General features: G+C 47.3%; 1 protein-coding gene across 1 annotated transcript in view; it reads right to left on the reverse strand.

Annotated features, from left to right (window-relative positions):
• The window catches only part of PTPRA (protein tyrosine phosphatase receptor type A), a 115468-nt gene that overhangs the window by 43401 nt on the left and 53418 nt on the right, over positions 1-18649 (reverse strand). Inside the window, exon 3 of the mRNA XM_040064687.2 lies at positions 15085-15156. Coding sequence (XP_039920621.1) covers positions 15085-15096 — 12 coding nt within the window. The 5' untranslated portion in view covers positions 15097-15156. The remainder of the gene's footprint in view (positions 1-15084; positions 15157-18649) is intronic.

Raw genomic sequence — 18649 nt, forward strand, 5'->3', positions numbered from 1 at the left:
TTTTGCCCGGCGAAGGGAATTAGTTGTGGGGTTTGGGTCTGGGATGGAGAAGTGTCTTTATAAAAAAAAAAATACGAGTGGGGATTGCTCTGGTTGCATTTTTGTGCCCTTCATGCAGTCTAGACATGAAAGTTTCAGGATGCAGATGATTTCTGCCTCTCTGCAGAGGTTGTTCCATGGTATTAAAAAAAAAAAAAAAAGGGGATGAAGGGAACAATAAGCAGTAAGACGTGTCTAAAATTAGAGGTTTACAAAACAATCCGAGTTTATAATATCCCCAGTACAATAAAAGCCAAGAGCAAGCGGGCTGATTATTTAAAAACTGCAGGATAAAAGGAAACCTTGATCAAAACTGTTATCAGGGGAACAAATCTATCTTTATTGTGCTGCAGTTTCATTGCTGGCTGAAATAACTTTTCTAAAATTGCCACTATTCTGCTAAGAATTAGCTAAATAGAAATAACACACCAGAATCAAAATTGCCTCGCCCAAACCATCAACACGACAGCAGCCCACAGTTCTTCCCTATTTTCTGCCAAAGTTTAAATTCCAGTATGGTTTTCCCTTTATGAACCTTTGCTCATCACACGGAAAACGGATGAGTTGATTTCCATGTGATCTTCAGTTAAATTTGCATTTTGAGTCTCAAGTGGTGGCAAAGCTGCAGTTACAGGACTTTAAGTGAATGGGTAAATTAAGAGGAAAACGCCAAAATTGCGTTTGCTTTGGTGCTGTTATTATTTTTAATATTAATCTTAAACAAGGAGCAAAACTGATACAACAGCAGTGCCAGAAATATCCTCCTCCTTCTGCCAGGGGAGATGAAAATGTGCTTTAAAATACTGAGGGGGAAAATAATATTTACAAATCACTGCTGAGAGGAGGGATGCAGAACCAGCAGGGGATCGGAGATTATGCAGCATCCAGCTTCTGCTGTCCCTGACCACTGGGAGAATTCAGAAGGAATTAAGAGTCGTCAAGGGGATAAAGGAGGACAGACTTTTCCTTTGAAAAGCCATCTCTTCTTCTGAGGGCAAACCAGCCCTTCAGAAACCTGACCTTGAACTTGTGTAAGGGAGTGGACGTGCTCTGAGCACAGATCCAGGGGAGAGCTCCACAGGCTCTTCCTTAGGAGAGGACAGCGGAGCTGAGGTTCGATTCTGGCAGGTGAAATAAGAAAATACGAGCCCTGGAGTACAGAACCAAATAAAGATGGGCACTGCAGTCCCCAGGGTCTCAAAACCAGGCACGTGTGGACTGTGTTCACATGCACCCCCTGTCTCCAGAACAAACATAACCACGGAGCTGTATTTGCTCAGCATCCCACTGTTCAACTGCTCCACACAAGTTGCTCCTTTATCCAATGCTCTATAATTTTCATCTTCCCAGCTCTCTCTATCCCAAGAATTCACATTCAGCACTAAACTCAATCCATCTCCTTCCTAAATGCTGCACACAGTCCCCCTTCTCACCTTTTCCCTCTGCTCACACCCTACAGATCTTTTCTCCGTCACAACCATCCTTCCTAGGTAAGAAACGATTCTCAGATCTCCCCGTTCCTCCTTGGAAATCCATACCAAGTCACAGATCCTGGCTTTTCTTCCCATCAGCAGGCACAGCACTCACCTTGGCAGATAAACAAGGTTGGTGGCAAAGCACTCGTGAGCGTCGAGCCGTGATTCAGCCACGACAGCAGCCACGACATTTAATCTGACAGCTGGGTCAAACCCTAACCTGCTTCACAAGGTTTCCTCATCAACAACCTGCACCACAACCAAGGGGAAAAGAGAAGGGAAATTAAAAGTTCATGGCCAGCTACAGGATGTCCAGAGAAGCTGTGGCTGCCCCTGGATCCCTGGAAGTGTCCCAAGGCCAGGCTGGATGGGGCTTGGAGCAATTTGGGATGGTGGAAGGTGAGCTTAAGGTTCATCCTGTGATACTATGATGATACATTCTGCCCCACTTTCTTCCCCATTCTCAGAGCTCTGTCCCATGGAGCAAACAGGAAACAGGATGTTTTTTTGTGGGTGAAATCCAAGAAAAAGCTGCTCAGATCTCAGTGAAACCATTTTCAGCCCACGAGCTCCAGAGCTGACACCCATGGACACCAGGCAGTTTTGGGAGATGCCTCAGCTGCAGCTTCAGGGAAGGTGGAGAACATTCCCTGCAAAGATGGTTACACCCTCCTAAGCCTAAAAAGAGTCACAGCAGGGGATTTAAAAAAAAAAAAAAAAATTAAAAATTCTTCTTTAATTGAAAACATTTCAGAGCAGCAGAATCACAGCCCAGGACAACAGCAACCCTGTAAGCAGTGACAGCTCCCTAAGGCCACCACACTCCCCAGTCCAGTGCCCTTCCCCACCTCCCAGCAGGAGGAAATGAAAACCACACGGACTGGGCAGGGAAGGGATCGATTAGCTCAGCTGGTCCTACCCACCACGCAGCAAAAACTGCTCCCTACGAGAAACTTCCCAAATTGCTCTATCCAGTCTCACTTACAGAGACGTCCAAAGTGATGGAGTTCCCAGCTCTTCTCCTGGGATATGATTTCTCCCTGCAGGAAGCCTTTCCTAGCAAAATTTTCCTTTTGAAAATGTCTTCATTTCAATTTGCAGCCCCCCTCTCTCCCCTGCCTGTGTGCATTTGTGAACTACACTAATGAAACAGATTAATACCAAAAAGGAATTACAATTTAGGAATAAATTAGTTTATTTTCCTTTTATCCTCTACCAAAACCCCTCAACATGTCAAAGGAAGCCTGAGTCTCTCTGAAATCATCCTTTTTAAATTGGTCCCACTGCTCATAATTACACCTCCCCTCTATCCATACAAGTTACTTTGCTTTTCTATTTCCTTCTCCTTTTTTAGGGAGGAGGGAAAGAAGGCAGAGAAAAGAGTAAGAAAGGGGGGGATAAGGGGAGAGAGGAGAGGGACCCATCCCATCTGATTTGCCTTAATTGCTTCCAACACTCCCCAAGTGTCTGAAAAGGAAGGTTATGATACCTGTGGTGCCTGATTAATATTCCCAACTTCATTCCAGATGCAGGATCTGAGTTTATCCAACAACTGGGTTTTCTGCATCAGGAAACAACTTCCACTTCCCAGAAATCCCAAGGAGAAAGGCTGAGATGTGGCCAAATTATGGGCAGCCGCTTGGAGAAAGAAGGATTAAGGGCTCAAACGCTGCTCCAAAGAAATATTTGTTCACAAAAACTGGAAAGTCTGCAAGAGACAAAAAAGGCCCCAAATATCCACCCGGCGGGAGGTTAAGCACATATTTTGGGCGTCAAAAATGCAACGGCTTCGACCGAAAATGTCCTTAAAAAAAGCACTGGATGAGAAAACTCTACTCCAGCCACCATCCTATTTCCCCAAAGGACTTTATACCCATGTCTGATGGTAAAAGCTATACTGATTTATTACAAAAAACGGTTATTTTGGGCTGGACCATCGCTTCAGCAAAGAACGACCCACTGGATCCAAGAGCCTGCTGCTACTTCAAGGTTCTCCCTCTGGGACAGGGACACCTTTCACCAGCCCAGGTTACTCCAAACCCCATCCAGCCTGGCCTTGAACACTTCCAGGGATGGGGAACCACAAGGCATCAAAGGCTTTTCCCAGCCCACAGGTTGCCCAGCTCAGCGTCACTTTCTCAAGGTTTCCACTCCTGTCTGGAGTTCTGCTGGAGATCTTCATTCCCTCTTGTTCAAAAACATCCAACCCTGTGTGTAAATCCTTGATCTGAAGGCCAATGGGAATTTTTTAGGTGGGTGGGCTGCTCCAGGCAGGAAAACCATCTTCCATCGAGGAAGATGTGAGGGAAGCTCACGCTGCAGAGGAACTCTCTCTGCTTGCTTCAGCAGCGAAGTTTAATTCCCACCCTTGCACAGCATGTTCTGATATTTAAAAATATTCAGCTGATTTCCAGATCTCCTGTGCCCTTTATTTTTCTGACGGCTTCTCCTGGATGGGAAGTACGGGAAAATCCAAACTGCAGCAACCAGCCAGCAACCACTGCAGCCACTGACCCGGGGCCAACTTCGGGGGTGGTTTTGTTTAAAACACAACTTTCAGAGAGCTGTAAGAATAAATATATATCCTAAACCCTCTAACACTTATTAGAGGTCTAAAAGAAAGCAGCCTTGGAAATAGGAAGCGCATATCCAAAGGGAAAGCCGGAGCACAGGGAAGGCAGCCTGCCTTTCCCTGGCTGCACCTCTCCCTTTCTTGGCTGCAAGGAGCAGCAAGGAAGTGATTGTAAAGCGTTTATTTGCAAAATCACAGCCAATAAATCCGAGAGCAACAACACCCTCCCTCGCACCGCTCGGTCTTTGGGTGGGGGGGAAATGAAGGAGAGCTCTAGGTCTGACCAGCAGGCAGGTGCATGGCAGGAGATCTTCACCCCAAAGCTTTTTGGGAAAGAGTTCAAGCCTATAAAGTGGAATATTCACCCAAGCTGCCCCTTACCTCTGCTGTTTTCGAAGCCCTAGAAAATAAAAAGCCTTAGAAAGGCGACGACGGTTGTGGAATGAAAACGCCTGAAAAGGTTAAAAAAAAAAAAAAAAAAAAAAAAAAAAAAAGGACTGGGCTGTTGAATGAGGAAATGAGTAAGGGAGAGCAAGAGAAAATAAAACGGTACAGAAAAAGCCATCTAAATTCTCCTCCCCTTTCCTGGATACAAATACCATCACAAGAAAACCGTAGGAAGCGAATCTGACTGCTTTGAAAATCGCTGAGGTCAAAAGCCCGACAGAAGAAAGGAAAAAGGATTAAACAAAGGGATGATATAATCTATCCAGCTATAATTCAAACCTTCGAGGTATAAATAGCTCCACTACAGGGCTCAAGTCAACCACTAATTTACACTGCAATCAGGAGGGGGAGGCAGACACCCATCCCCACCAGCAGATTAATCCTTAATTGCTCATTTTTGCATTTCTGACACCTTTCTTTTGAAGAACCAAAGCTGGTGCCGTCTCTCAAAAGGCGCTGGTGAGCCCGAAAATTGGCGAGATGAGCCTGGCTGCTGCTTGTTCGGGGCCCACTGCACAGTCCCAGATGCTTTTGTGGGTCCTCGGTGCAAAGAAGAAAGGAGATGGCTCCAATCCATGGGGATAAGAGAGGATCAAAGCCAGCATTTGCCAGTTTGACACAAAGGGAAGCAGCATCAGCATGGCAGCTCGTGTTTCACAATGTTTTTCCAAGGCCTTAACTGCAGGTAAATACTTAGTGGAAATTCAAATACTTGTGAGCACTTCAATCACTTCGGAGGCTCTGAAACCCTCTAGGAACAGGGGTGAGGATGGGGTGTGTGATGTGAGACTAAGAGCAGCAGGACCATCAGGATCATCAGCTGGTGGGGGCGGTGGCTTTCAGAAAGGGACACCCAACCCCTTCTCCAGCGCTGTGTCCTTGCCACTTGGTTCACCTTGATCCACGCGAGGAAGGCAATCACCACGATGGAAGTGACCCTCGGGGGGTTCCTTCAGTCCCTGCACACATCCTCTGTGCAACTGAATCCATTTGTAGGGGAGAAATTCCTTCATTCCTCACCGCGTCTTCAGCTTCTGGAGTTCGGTTCAAGAGCGCGACCCTTCCTGCTCCTGTGTGCATCCCGTGCTCCCAGGTGGAATGGCCGTGCCCAGACACCCCCTGCATGTGTTCCGTGGGTTAATTAACCACCCTGCCCCTGTTAATGACCCTGACTGCATCCCAGCCTGTCGAATTGAGTGAAAATATCATCCTGGAACCAGAATCAAAGCATGGTTTGGGTTGGAAGGGATGTTAAAGCCCAGCCAGTTCCACCCCTGCCATGGGCAAGGACACCTTCCACTAGCCCAGGGTGCTCCAAACCCTGTCCAAGCTGGCCTTGGACACTTCCAGGGATTCAGGGGCAGCCACAGCTTCTCTGGGAATTCCATCCCAGGGCCTCCCTGTCCTCACAGGGAAGAATTTCTTCCCAATATCCCCTCTAACCCTGCCCTCTGGCAGCAGGAAGCCATTCCCCCTTGTCCTGTCACTCCAACCTTTGCCCAAAGTCCCTCTCCAGCTCTCTCGAAGCCTCTTCAGGCACTGAATCCTCCCTTCCCTGCTGCCCACAGACCAGGGAACGGCCAGGGCATGTCCAGCCTTTCATCCACCAACATCCCCAAAACTCTCAGGGCTGCCATACCCCATATCCCTGCTGCTTCTGGCTGATGAGATACAGCATCCCATATAAAAATTCCTATCCTGTAACACATCAGATGTTGTTTAGCCAACAACTCTAACACCATCTCATCAGTCACCAACCTCAATTGTGCCCAACCTCTGCTACACTAAACTTTGATTTATTCATTTTGGGAAGCATCCAGCTTGATCCCACTATCAGGGGTGTTTTTTGGTTTTTTTTTTTTTTTTTTTTTTTTTTTTTTTTTTTTTTTTTTTTTTTTTTTGTGTCCCAGTGGGTTATTTCCTTAGGATGTGCCCCTGGAAAACTTACTCCAGGCTGAGAGTGCAGCTAGTGGGAAGAAAGACTTCTCGATGATGCATTTTCCTACCAAAATAGAAGCAGCAACTTTAAACATAAACAGATTTCAGCTTCCAGCACGGCAGTCCTGGGGCAGGAGATTGAACCAGCTTTAACTACTGAAGTCACACAGGGAAGAATTTGTTGGGGGGAGAAAAAAAAAGTAAAAAAAAAAAAAAAGTGTGGTTTCTGTATTACAGCAGCCACGTGCTCCAGATGGATTAAATGCCATGTGGGCTGGTGAGAAAAAAAATAACTTTGCTCCTCCCCCGAAACAGAAGTTGGGACAATTCTCATCAAAACTGGATAAAGCACAAAGCAAAAGTCACCAAATGCTTCAAAAGCAGCGAATTCTTCCGAATTCAGATGTCAAAGCATCATTGGGGAAAAATAAAAAAAACTAAACCACAATGCCCTGTGGTATGAAACTCTGAAAAATGTATGTTAAAAACTGTGTAACAGGGAATTTTTCCATATTTTTGCTTCCAAGAATAAAGACTGGGATAAATCAACAGCTGAAAGGGCTGAAAGTCATCTCGCTGTGAGCCTTTGTTAATAAAAATCAGAGTGTGGATGAAACCATCCAAGCTGAAAGGAAGAGCAAATGCTTTAAAAGGTATTTTCTTTTGAAAAGGAAAAAATCTGCCTCACGGTGAAGAGAAGGAGCAAATCAGTTCACGACATTTCTTTCTCTTCGTGACAGGGCGAATTTATGAAAATTATGATTGCTACATAAGGAAAAGTCATTTAATCACAAGCAAGACATGAAGCACTGAGGAAGAATTTCTTCCCGTGCTAAAGCTCAAACCCCAGGGCTGCCCCCAGGAGATGACAAAGCAGGGATGCCCAGAGCACAGCGTGGGGACCGAAGGTGAGGCTGAACATCCTGCTGATCACCTAACGAGCATTTCCAATTAAGTACCTCTTACAGATTCATCATGGACTTCAGCAAGCTGACAGCCCTTCCAAAAGCCCAGAAACAGCCACTTAAAAAACGATGAAAACTCCTGAACACCTGCCTGAGGGATGAACAAACCCGGTGTCTAGCAGATATTATCTCTCTTTTTTTTTTTTTTTTAATTTTATTTAAGGGCAAATAAAACCGAAGCGGGGAGTAGATGTTTTAAAGCAGTTAATGCAGAGCTGGGTTGCCAGCCAACATCTCACTAAAACATCTTCCCAAATGGTACACTTCAGGATTCAAAGCACATAAAAATAAAGAAAGAGATATTAAACAGATTTTGATCAAGCCTCTGGCTGCTTGGCAAAAGGATTTTTAACAGATTCACCTCCGAAGCAAAACAGTAGCTGGGAAGCATCCTCCAGCAAAGCTGCCCTTCCATTGACCAGTTGGCTCAAAACCAGTGCCATACTGGGCTTCCCAACTGGTTTTCATGCTGAGGACACCTGTCAGCATCCCTGGTGAAGTATTTGAGGGTGGTTTCAATGCTGCTCACGGCACCTGAGCAGAGCAGACCGCAGTGGCAGCTGAGGAGCAGAAAATTCATTTCCTGTGACCTATCATTTGAGGAAACCAATCTACATCCTGCCCAAGGTGTGTCTGAGCTCCAGGACAGCTAAACTGAGCCTCTGGGAGCTTTGGGAGGAGGTGGAGCAGTCTCTTTGGGAAGAAGTGGAGCAGCACCACAATGTGCGTGTTCAGGTCTTCTTGCCCCCCAGCACCTGCAGGGTGCTGCAGGACCAGGGCTCTTCTTTCCTTCCCCAGCAGCCTTGGAAGATGTGGTGGCCTGAGGCAGCTGGAGGCACTGATCCACGGCAGCTGCAGTGTCAGGGTGGTTTTTTTTTTTTTGACACTAAATGATGTCTGTAAAGGGACACCTGCTCTGGCAGTGTGCAAAAGCAGAAGCCTCGTCCTCTCCGTTGAGTGTTCATCCCAAGAGAGGCTGGGAAGAAAAAAATCCAATGCTGGGATCCCCAGGAGGTTCAGCCATTCCTGGGGTGCCTGCCTGGGGTTCCCATTTGGGGAAGTATTGAAGGGCAGAGCTCCAGCCCTTCCAAATAATTTCATTTTTGCTCAGATTTAACTCTTTTCCTCCAGATCCTTCAAACTCTTCTTGGTCACCGCCAGCAATTTTGAGTTCATCTTTGGGATGAAGGCAGGGAGACACAGAACATCCCAAACATCCCAGCAAGGGCCTGCTGAACTCCCATCACTTCCACACACCTGAGTCTTCTTACATGGATGAAAACACCAACACAACGTGAATCCTGACCAACTTCTCTCCTGAAAAACCTAACTCAGCCTCCACATTACTCCACCACCTTTCTGCTGCTCATTTCCTTGCACCATTTCCCCCTCCTGGAGAGCTCTCACCTCCTTGCGAGTTTTCTCTGCAAGGAGGAACCTTAAATAACTAAACCCAAGGTCTCTGCAGATGCACAGACGTCACTGCTCAGTCCCACCCGTACCTCAGAAGCTCAGATGTCAGTTTAGATGCCGTAACATCCACTCATTTTGGGGGAGAAACAGCAACACTTCATCCTCAAAACTAGTTTGTCTCAAATATGAATTTTTTTGCAAAATCATGGTCTTGTTCACATGATCTTGCTGATTTAGCAAGCTGGTCTAGTGAAAGGTGTTCCTGAATGTGCCAGGGGGTTGGATCAGACGGTCTTCAAGGTCTCTTCCAACCCAGAACATTTTATGGTTCTATGATTTTATGACTTCTCCACCCCCTTGTACAAGACTGGAAGCAGCCCATACCAATATTTTTTGTTTGCTTGCTTTTTAGGTTTGTTGTTGTTGGTTATTATTATTTTTTTTTAACTAAGGACCAGGTCTAGTTGAATTTTAAACCTACAAACTTCCTCTAGTGGGACAGCAGTTTGACCTTGTGCTTCCTCAAAGCTCAGCCCAAGGTAAGACCTGAGGTTGCCAAGAACCTGCTGAGTGAGGCTCAGCCAAGCTGGGCACCTTCCACGGGGGAAAAAGAGCCATGAAGAGGTTAAACACAGCTTTAGTGTAGTACAAACTCCATCAATACTTGAAGTGTTTCACTTTAAAGAGCTTCACCCTTCCCTCCAGCTCTGCAAAGAGAGAACTGCTCACCAAGGCACACAAACCACATCCAACAGCAGCAGAACCCGGCCAAGCAGCCCAGACAAAGCCCCCATCCCACAAATGCTCTCTGCAGCAGCACAACTATGGATTACAGTGTTTCCTTCCCCAAATATCGTACATTTCACCTGGTACACCACCCACTTCCTGCACTACAACTTACAGGCTGGGCAGAAGCACCTGGGTAAGAGAGGACAGGAGAGGAAGGGAAAATGTCTTGCACACGGATGGGCACCTGTAAAATGCATTAAAAAATCAAGTTTGTGAATTAAATTCCCTCAGCAATGGTCAACCAAAATCCAGTTTCTCTCTAAAGCCTTCCTCCTTCTTGGTTATCTCCCCAGATCACCCTTCCAGTCTCCCCAAGCCATAATTTACCTCCTTCCCCAGCGAGCTCATCCCTTGGCTCCACAGGTACCAACTGTGCCCTCTCTCACCCCAAAGTGTTGTTGTGTTTCGACGAATCTCAGAGCAACTGGGGGAGTTTGTAACACAAACACCGCATTTTGTGTCAGAACTGGAGGATTTACGCATCAAAAGCTTGTCTGGCTTCTCCGCAGCTGCAGCCGTTTACCTGCTGCCAGGTATCACTTCCCGTGAAATGCACACCCACCTTGGGCCACCACAGGTGAAGGATCACAGCCCTTGGAAATTACACAAAAATAATTCGTTTTTTCGGCCTGCCTTATCTCCCTGTGGACATCCACACACAAAAATCCCCAAGCCGAATATCTGCCTGCCCTCAGAATGACTCTGTGTGAAAAGGGAACAGGTCCCTGACCAAGCACCAGCGGTTCTACGCCGCAAGGAGATCGTCCACGTGTTTAATGCATCACAAATCCATCCAACCTCCAGCTGGAGCTGCGAGGGGTCCACGAGTCCCTCGCCAAATTCCTGTGTAATTTTTCATTCTTTCTTCTTAAGCATTGCATAATCCAGGGAAGATTTGTACAGCAATATTAAAGGAAAAGTCGCTGGGGCAGAGAGAGGAAAACACCGGTGACGGTGCCAGCCTGACAGGGGATTTCCATGCTTTGCTCTTGGAAAGGCCTGATAAGATGGATATATTTGTTTTAGCTTTCAGCAAGGAACCTCAAGGATTTGGATTACAAAATCCTTAAATAACATCACGAGAACTGAGGTCTGGAAAAGGAGATAGGAGAAGTTAATGGCGTTGTTAACCACTGACCTGGCAAATCCCATTGCTGACCTGTGTCCGGCTGGGCAAGCGTGTTCCTGAAACCTGGATGTGGTTCATAGCACGTGGTCTCGGGGCAAGACAGTGCAATTCTAATTGTACCACTGCTGGGTGCAATTCCAGGGTTTTGGGTTTTGGGTTGGATCAGCTGGGACCAGACGTTCTCCTCTGGCCCCTCCACCTCCAGTGTCCTCTGTGCTTGGGATGTGAAAAAATGTCACCAAAGCAGCTGCACTTGTGTTTTACCAACAAACCCAAAGCACATCTGACTGAATTCCCTCTTCTTTTCTGTTGGAAGGGATCTTAAAGATAATTTAGTTCCACGCTGGCGCCATGGGCAGAGACACTTCCCACTAAACCAAGTTGCTCCAAACCCCATCCAACCATGAGCACTTCCAGGGATGGGGCAGCCAATCGGCCTGAAATGAAGGATCTGTTTCACTGAAAATGTGGATCAACTCAACCCTCCCACTGAACCAAATACAATCAAAACAAGGATGCATTTGGAGACAGCAACATGAAAAAGATTTGCACCTATAGGTGCAGGCCCACCGGTGCCAGCAGTAGCTGCGCTTAGCTGCAATCACCTAAATTAGCACGGCTTGATCTCAGTGGAGACAAGTTGTTGAGGAAGGCCGTAAACTCAGCAGGCAAACAGCACTAAAAACCCTGAACTGACTGCAGCTGCAACCCTCCTGAAAGCTGAACCTGGTTGCTACACCCTTGGCAACGTATTTTTGAGGCAACCACCCCTTTGGTGCAGTTTCCCATCTGTTCAGGCAACAGGTACACCAGTTGCTGGTATCGGTTTTTCAGGACTGAATTTCAATAAAAATCGCACGTCTCAGAAGGATGTGAGAGCAGTTGATGTCTGTGCACTGATCGTTATGCCTAATTAACATAAAAATGAGGTTTTCCTAATCACCTGCAAGAGAAAACCTGCTTGCAGAACAAGCTACTGGGGGAAAAAAAAAAATAAATTACTCCTCAGGGAGGCAGTTGTCAGAAATAAGGCGGAGGGTGGATGTGTTTATTTATACCCAGCAGCTCCAGGTAGGGGCTGCAGGTCCTGACACGCTGCCTGGTGTGGTTTCTGTGAGGAGTTTTCTTTTTCCTGTCCCCATTCCACGCTCAGCTCCAACCTCCCAGCGCTGGAGGTGTGTGCTGGGAATGACGGTTTGCACTCTGCGCAGCAGTCCCTGCAAATCCCAGGGTATTTTTTAGGATGCAGCAGGCCAGGCCAGGTCAGCTCACCTCAGCAGTATCAAATTTCATGTAGAAGTTTGAAGCTTTGCAGGAAAGAGGTGGGGAGAAGTGCCAGTGGGATTTAGGAGCACCACTCGCTTGTGATTCCTGGTCTCTGAGCAAACTGGTTTCCAAAATGTACTGCAAGGATCAGCCTGCACATCAACAACTCTCAAAATGCGAGAGCAATCTTTAAGGGGTTCAGAAACACTGCAGCTGGTGGTGGCTTTGATCGACACTGCAAATCTGAGTGGGGGAAAAAAACCACTTTATGCCTTGGCCAACCAAACCAGAATCCACCAAGATGAAGCAGTGCAGAGCTGGGACAACTCCTGACCCACCACCTCCTGTCTCATCTCATGAGGTTTGGTCACAGCTGCACGTGCCTGGGGAGAAGATGAAGCCGTGGCACTTTTTTGAGGAGCAATCCTTGAGGGAGGGGCTGTGGGACCGCGGCCAGGCGGTGCTGGAGGGTACCCCTGGAGGGGAGCAGCAGCACCCCGGTGATAAATGAAACTTTACTGAGAGAACAAACACCAGAGGAAGGAGCCAACCACAATTACTGACTTATCTTGCAGGAAAGACATTTCAGTTATTGTGGGTAGCACCGAAAACAACAGCTCGGTGACGGGCGCTGCTGGAACCGGTGGAGGAAACCACATGTGTCGAGCTCTTCTGCAAATCCACAGAGCACGTCAGCATGGCTCCCACCTCCCCAAAACTGCTGGCAACACAGCTGGAGGAGGATACGGATGGTGCAGAGGTTGTGGATGGCTTTGGATGGGCTTTGTCGAAACAAGAGCTGCGGTTTTAGCGCCCCTCCTCTCAAAAACACGGCGCTCGGCACCGCGGTGGTGTCATGGGACTGTCCCCTCCACACCCCGATGGTTTCTGCCCTTTTGAGCAGCTCTGGCAGTTTTGAGTTTGAGTTTTGCACACTCAAATACAGCTCCACACAACGCCGCATCTCCAGCACACTGAGCACCTTGATCTGACTGCTTTCAACACACGCCGGGGCTCCTCCCAACGCAGGACCTCACAAATGGTGGGACCATTGATGCTCCATCTCTCCCATCACTCACACCTGCCCCTGATGCTCTGGGGGCAGAAGTTCCCCCAGTTTTTCCCAACAAAGCAAATTTTTCAGGAAATAAATACGTTACACGAAGTATTGTAGACGAACATCCCAAGGTATTTGCCTTAACCTTTTCTACTCTCTACAAAAAAAGGAAGTAAGAGAACTACAAGCAAATTTTTAAATGCCAGCAGATTTAGTCAAATTTAGTGAAGACACCAGATTTACATCAATGTAGAGTTTAGAATTAAACAACTTGATTTTGTACGTGAAACCTGAAGTCACCCAAAATTCCAGTAATTTTTTCCTCACTCTTTCTATTCCTATGAGACACCATAATTTTAAATATTGGATAATTTGAGTCTGCAGCTTGAAGGTTTCTCCAAAACACCAGCTCTATTTGGAGGCAGACTGATGTCACTGTAGCTCGTCTGCTTAATTAGTGATTTACAGAACGATCTCTCTAGGAGAAGGGGGAAACCCTTCAAATGAAAAGCTCCAAGTGCAGAATCAAGAGACCATCCCCAATGACTGTTTATTCCAATTTTATACATAATTTTGGGCCATGCTATATCAATCAGAAGCTGTGACAGATGCCATTGCACTTCCTAAATATAAAAGTGAACTCTTCAAGAGGCCAAGCACAACTGCCCCGAGTTTTTCCTAACAGGAGGACGTCGCTTTTACAAAATCGCGCTGGGACGAGAAGTCGGCGCGCAGAACAAACGCGCAAATCCCGACGCTGCTGCACAGCCCTGAAGGAGCTTTCCCCTTATTTCAGCACTTTGTTTTTATCACCGCAGCCTTCCTTGCCCCAAGCGCTCTGCTGACCGCTGCACCCCGGCACACAAATCCTTCTCCAAAGGGGTGCTCGGGTACCGCGGCGCACGGAGAGAGGGCTTGCACAGATGTGCACGTTGCAAGGAACAATAATTCATGCAAATCCCTGCTCCGAGCAAATTCCACAGCAGCGCATCTTATCGCGAGCCAAACAAACAGAACGAATACACTGGAGAAGGGTAAAAACCCACGTTCAAAGAATCGGCTCTTGTTGCAGCTTGAATTTCCCCCTCTCCTTCCAACGACCCTCCGCCGACACCGAAAACCAACCAGACATTAACTGAACCCATTAATCAGAAGTGAAAACCCAAACGGTGAGAGGAAGCAGAGCCTCTGTTACAGTAGATATTTGGGAGTCTCTGTGGTGACTCCTAAAGGGTGAAGACGCTCTTTGCTTCAGGGAGAGGAGGCAGAGGCCAGCAGTGACCATCTCACCCTCCTGGTGATGCCTCCAAGCACAACCACCACGGCAGAAACAACCCAGCAAGGCAAGAATCCAGATATTAAAGCAGCATAAAAACTACTTATGAATCCATTTAGCTCTGCTCACATTTGTATTCTGTTCTCCAAGTTTGTACAACAGTTTGCTGCCTTTAAATCGGGGATTTTCCTCTGTTTCATCAATCAAGAACTGAGCACTCTCTTGCCACATTTGGAGATAGACCAGCTCTCCACAGAAGCTCAAGATGATGAAAATAAACGAATAAAATATATTTTTAGTTCGAGTTTTTTTCTTTTTTTTTTTTTCTTTTTTTATTATTTTTGAGATGGCAAGTTAGAACCTGAATTCCAACCCGACCACTGGGTTTCAGCAGAACAAAAAAATCCCTGTGCTGAGTGCTCTCAAATAAGAGTCATGTCCCTTCCAACTCCGCACCAACAGAGACCTTATTATCCTCTGGGAGAGGAAGTCAGATTTTTTCCACTTAGTTACGTTCTCAGGTAGCTCTTAAATAAGATTTCCCTTCCCTCTGTGTTTAAAGGGACACTTTAGCACAAGTTTCTGCTTGGCCATAGTGCCACAGTTGTGTACTGAACCCCAAAATAGAGCGATGACTGTCGGGCTGCTGGCCAGCACCGTTTTATTTCAAGGACAGGACAAATGAGAAGATGCCAAAATTAACAGCACCTCTTCCTACCTTAATTATCATCGGTCAATCGTCCACCTGCACGTCATGAGGAGCCCATAAAGGTTCTTCCAGTGCTGTCCCCTGGAAACAAACAAACAAACAAAACAAACATTTAGAACCAAAGAGTTAAAATAAAGCAACATCTCAGGGAAACAGCATTTTTTACTGCTGCCAGCAAGGCAATTCTGCTTCATTTTACCAGATGCAAACTGCAGTTTTTTGTTATTGCTCAAGCTACAGACACACTCGAAATCATGAAAATAACTTTTAAATACAGAAAAGAAAACTGGGAGCTTCCAGGGTTAAAAGTGCTTTTGGGAAGAGGTGGCAGGAGGGAGTTACAGGGCAGCAGCAGCAGTTACAGATGAAGGCACTCTGATATTCCCAGCTTGGCCTGATACATGCACTGCTGTTTGGGTAAAAGCAAATAAAGTTTAGGAGGGTCCAGAGCTAGAGGAAATAGATAATTTCTGTAGAGTGAGGACACCACAATCACTTTGGGCTCCTCTGAGGGTGTATTACCCCAGACAGAAGTAGTTTGGGCATTGGGAAAAGCAGTTCTGTAACCGTGGGACAGCCACCAGCAACTTCCCCAAGCCCAAACCTCTCTGGATACAGACTTTGGCTGTAGGATCGAGTGTGATCCTATAAGAAACCGGCTGGAGGTCTGCAGGGATGTTCTCACACTCTTGCACAGACCACCTCTCTCCCCACCAGCTCTCAGGTTTGGATTCCTGGCTCCATCAGCACAGCCACACCACAAGGCCTCAGGGTTCACCTGCCATGTCCACACTGCTCCTGGCTGTTCCCCAGTTTTACATGACCTGCCAAGTTGTCTCCACTCCCTGCATCCCAGTTCTCCTTCCCCAAAATATTTTTTTACCCACATCAGCTTTGAGGCAGCAGCGGGGCTCCTTGCAGGAGTCTGCAGAGCCAACCCCCAATTAATCCCATCTCCTGGGCTGCTGCTACGAAGCACAGAATTAGAGACCTGAGGCATTTGTAGATTTCAAGCTGACTGCATTTAAACCGAATTAAATATATATTTTTTTCCTATCGACATCTTTCCTGCCCAGCCTTGGGCAGGATGCGACTCAGCCATCTGCTCTGTCTGTGCCAGGAGCTGTGGAGCTCAGACATAATCCCTGGGTGATCTCCTCATTGTTTTTCATCCTGCTCAAGTGTTGACTCGAGCACTTGTTCAATTAGACAAGTCTCGGCACTGCAATCAGATGGGGCTGATTTTCTACCTCCACGGAGAAAAAAAAATTCTGATTTAGTCGACTGTGATAGAACCGGGAGCTTCAAAGCAACGAGAGCTGGAGATCACGGCTGCTCTGAAGTCTGCCAGGATTGCTGCTTAACCCGAGCAGACCACCAGCAACTTCCATTGGAAGAGAAGCTGTGAGACAGAGCAGATTAAAAGACATCGGATCTGCCAGGGAGGGGGAGAGCTGGGTTATTTCCCTGATACTTCTTTTTTAAGGGAACTGGAGGACAGCTGAGGCATTTGCTTTCTCTTGTCTCTGGCCCTAAATGAGTGACCCCAGATGTGCCAGACTCGCTGATATTCCCACATACCACTTGCATTTTCTTCCTGATGATCCAGCATTTCCCAACACCTCCCAGGAACGCCTCTGTCCTGGGGCAGAGGGGTCTGAGGGCTACAAGAATTCAGTCCAGCCTTCACCCTGTCCTCTCCTCCCTGTGCAGAGGGAGTGAGGCCCTGCCATCCTTTGGTTAGCTCTGTGCGTTGAAACAAAGCAATAAATTTTATGGGACCAAGGCAGGAAGTTGGCATAAGCAAATGTGCTGTCAATATTTTCACGGTCAATTTACTCCTTCATTCACGAGGCTGACAGATTCCAAACACAGCTTTGGATGGTGCTAAGTGCAAGAGAATCACAGAGTTGTGGAATGGGATGAAAGGGACCTCTGGAGATGATCAAGTCCGGCGCTGCTGCCATGGGCAGGGATACCTTCCACTACCCCAGGTTGCTCCAAACCGGTCCAACCTGGCCTTGGACATCGCCAGGGACTGGAAGTCCACAATCTCCCTGGGTAACCTGTGCTGGGGCCTCATCACCCTCACAGCCAAGAATTTCTTCCTAATATCCCATCTAAATCTACTCTCCTACAGCTTAAGCTCATTCCCCCTTGTCCTGTCACACCATGCTCTTGTCCAAAGTCCCTCTCCAGCTCTGTTTTAGCCTCTCTAGGTGCTGGAAGGTCTCCCCAAAGCCTCCTCCTCTCCAGCTCCCCTGCCGCTGCTAGCATCTGAGAGTTCAAAGGGAATCAGCAATGAAGCTGATTTCCCAAAGCTCGGAGCAGTGCACGCTCACGGCACAAGGACAACATCTCCCGAAAGGCGAGCGCACACCGGGAGAGAACAAAAACCAGCAAATGCAAAGGCAGAACGAACACAGGAGAGCTCATAAACGTCAGTGGCATGTGCGTGAGTGGGGTGCAGAGCTGGCTGTGCCTTCAGATGGCTGTAAGAAGGGATCAGTGGCAGGAGCGGAGGGGAATTCGGGACGCGTGACTTGCAGTGAGTCACAGCCCCCGTTCCCTGTGACAGGTACGGAGCACGGCGCAGGCGGGCACCTGAGCACGTCACAGTACAAACATCTCGCGTTGTACACCCTCGCAGGAGTGCCTTACATCCACATCTGTTCTTAGAAATTACTCACTGCCCTCAGAAAGGGGTTTCTGTGCGGAGAGGAAGCGCGACTGCCGAGTGCGGCGCGGAGCTGAGAGCGTCCCACGTTCGGTTCCTGCAGCCCCACGCAATCCCTTCCACTCCTCTGCCTTTTCCCGACCCCGCTGTGCCAGCAGTGTAATGCTCTCGCCAGATGATCCTCCCAAAAAGCTGCATCCAGAGGATCTGGTGCCATCAGCTGAGTGTGGAAAGCCATCCCTGCAACCCACTCGCCACAGGAATACTATAATAATTCATAATTATTATTTGTATACCATTTGGATATATTTGAATGAAAGCAATTTAATCTGCTGTTACAGCACACCAATGGTAAGGAAGACACACTGGATATAGGAAGGAACTTCCATTCTCTACCACGAAAATTCAGTTTTCTAACCCTGGCAGCACTGGGAAATCTAACACTGACCCGATCCAGGTATTTCTGATTACGCTGTTACACAAAGTTTCTTCAGAAAGAGATTCCAGTTATGAAAGAGACCACTGGACTCAGAGTCAGTGTCTTCTAGGATGGCGGAATCACGGAATATCCTGAACTGGGAGGGACCCATCAGAATCACTGAGTCCAACTCCTGTGCAGAAGACCCCAAGGATCCCACCTGTGCCTGAGAGCGTTGTCCAAAAACTTCTCAAACTCAGACAGGCTTGGTGCTGTGACCAGCTTGTCCTGGTTTAGGCTGGGAGAGAGTTAATTTTTGGGATACAGTTAATTTTCTTCCCAGTAGCTGGTACAGTGTTTTGGATTTAGGATGGGAGCATATGGTTAGCTCCGTGCATTTAAACAAAGCAATAAATTTTATGGGACCGAGGCAGGAAGTTGGCATAAGCAAATGTGCTGTCAATATTTTCATGGTCAAT

The sequence above is a fragment of the Hirundo rustica genome, chromosome 5, assembly GCF_015227805.2.
Source record: "Hirundo rustica isolate bHirRus1 chromosome 5, bHirRus1.pri.v3, whole genome shotgun sequence".
NCBI lineage: Eukaryota > Metazoa > Chordata > Aves > Passeriformes > Hirundinidae > Hirundo > Hirundo rustica.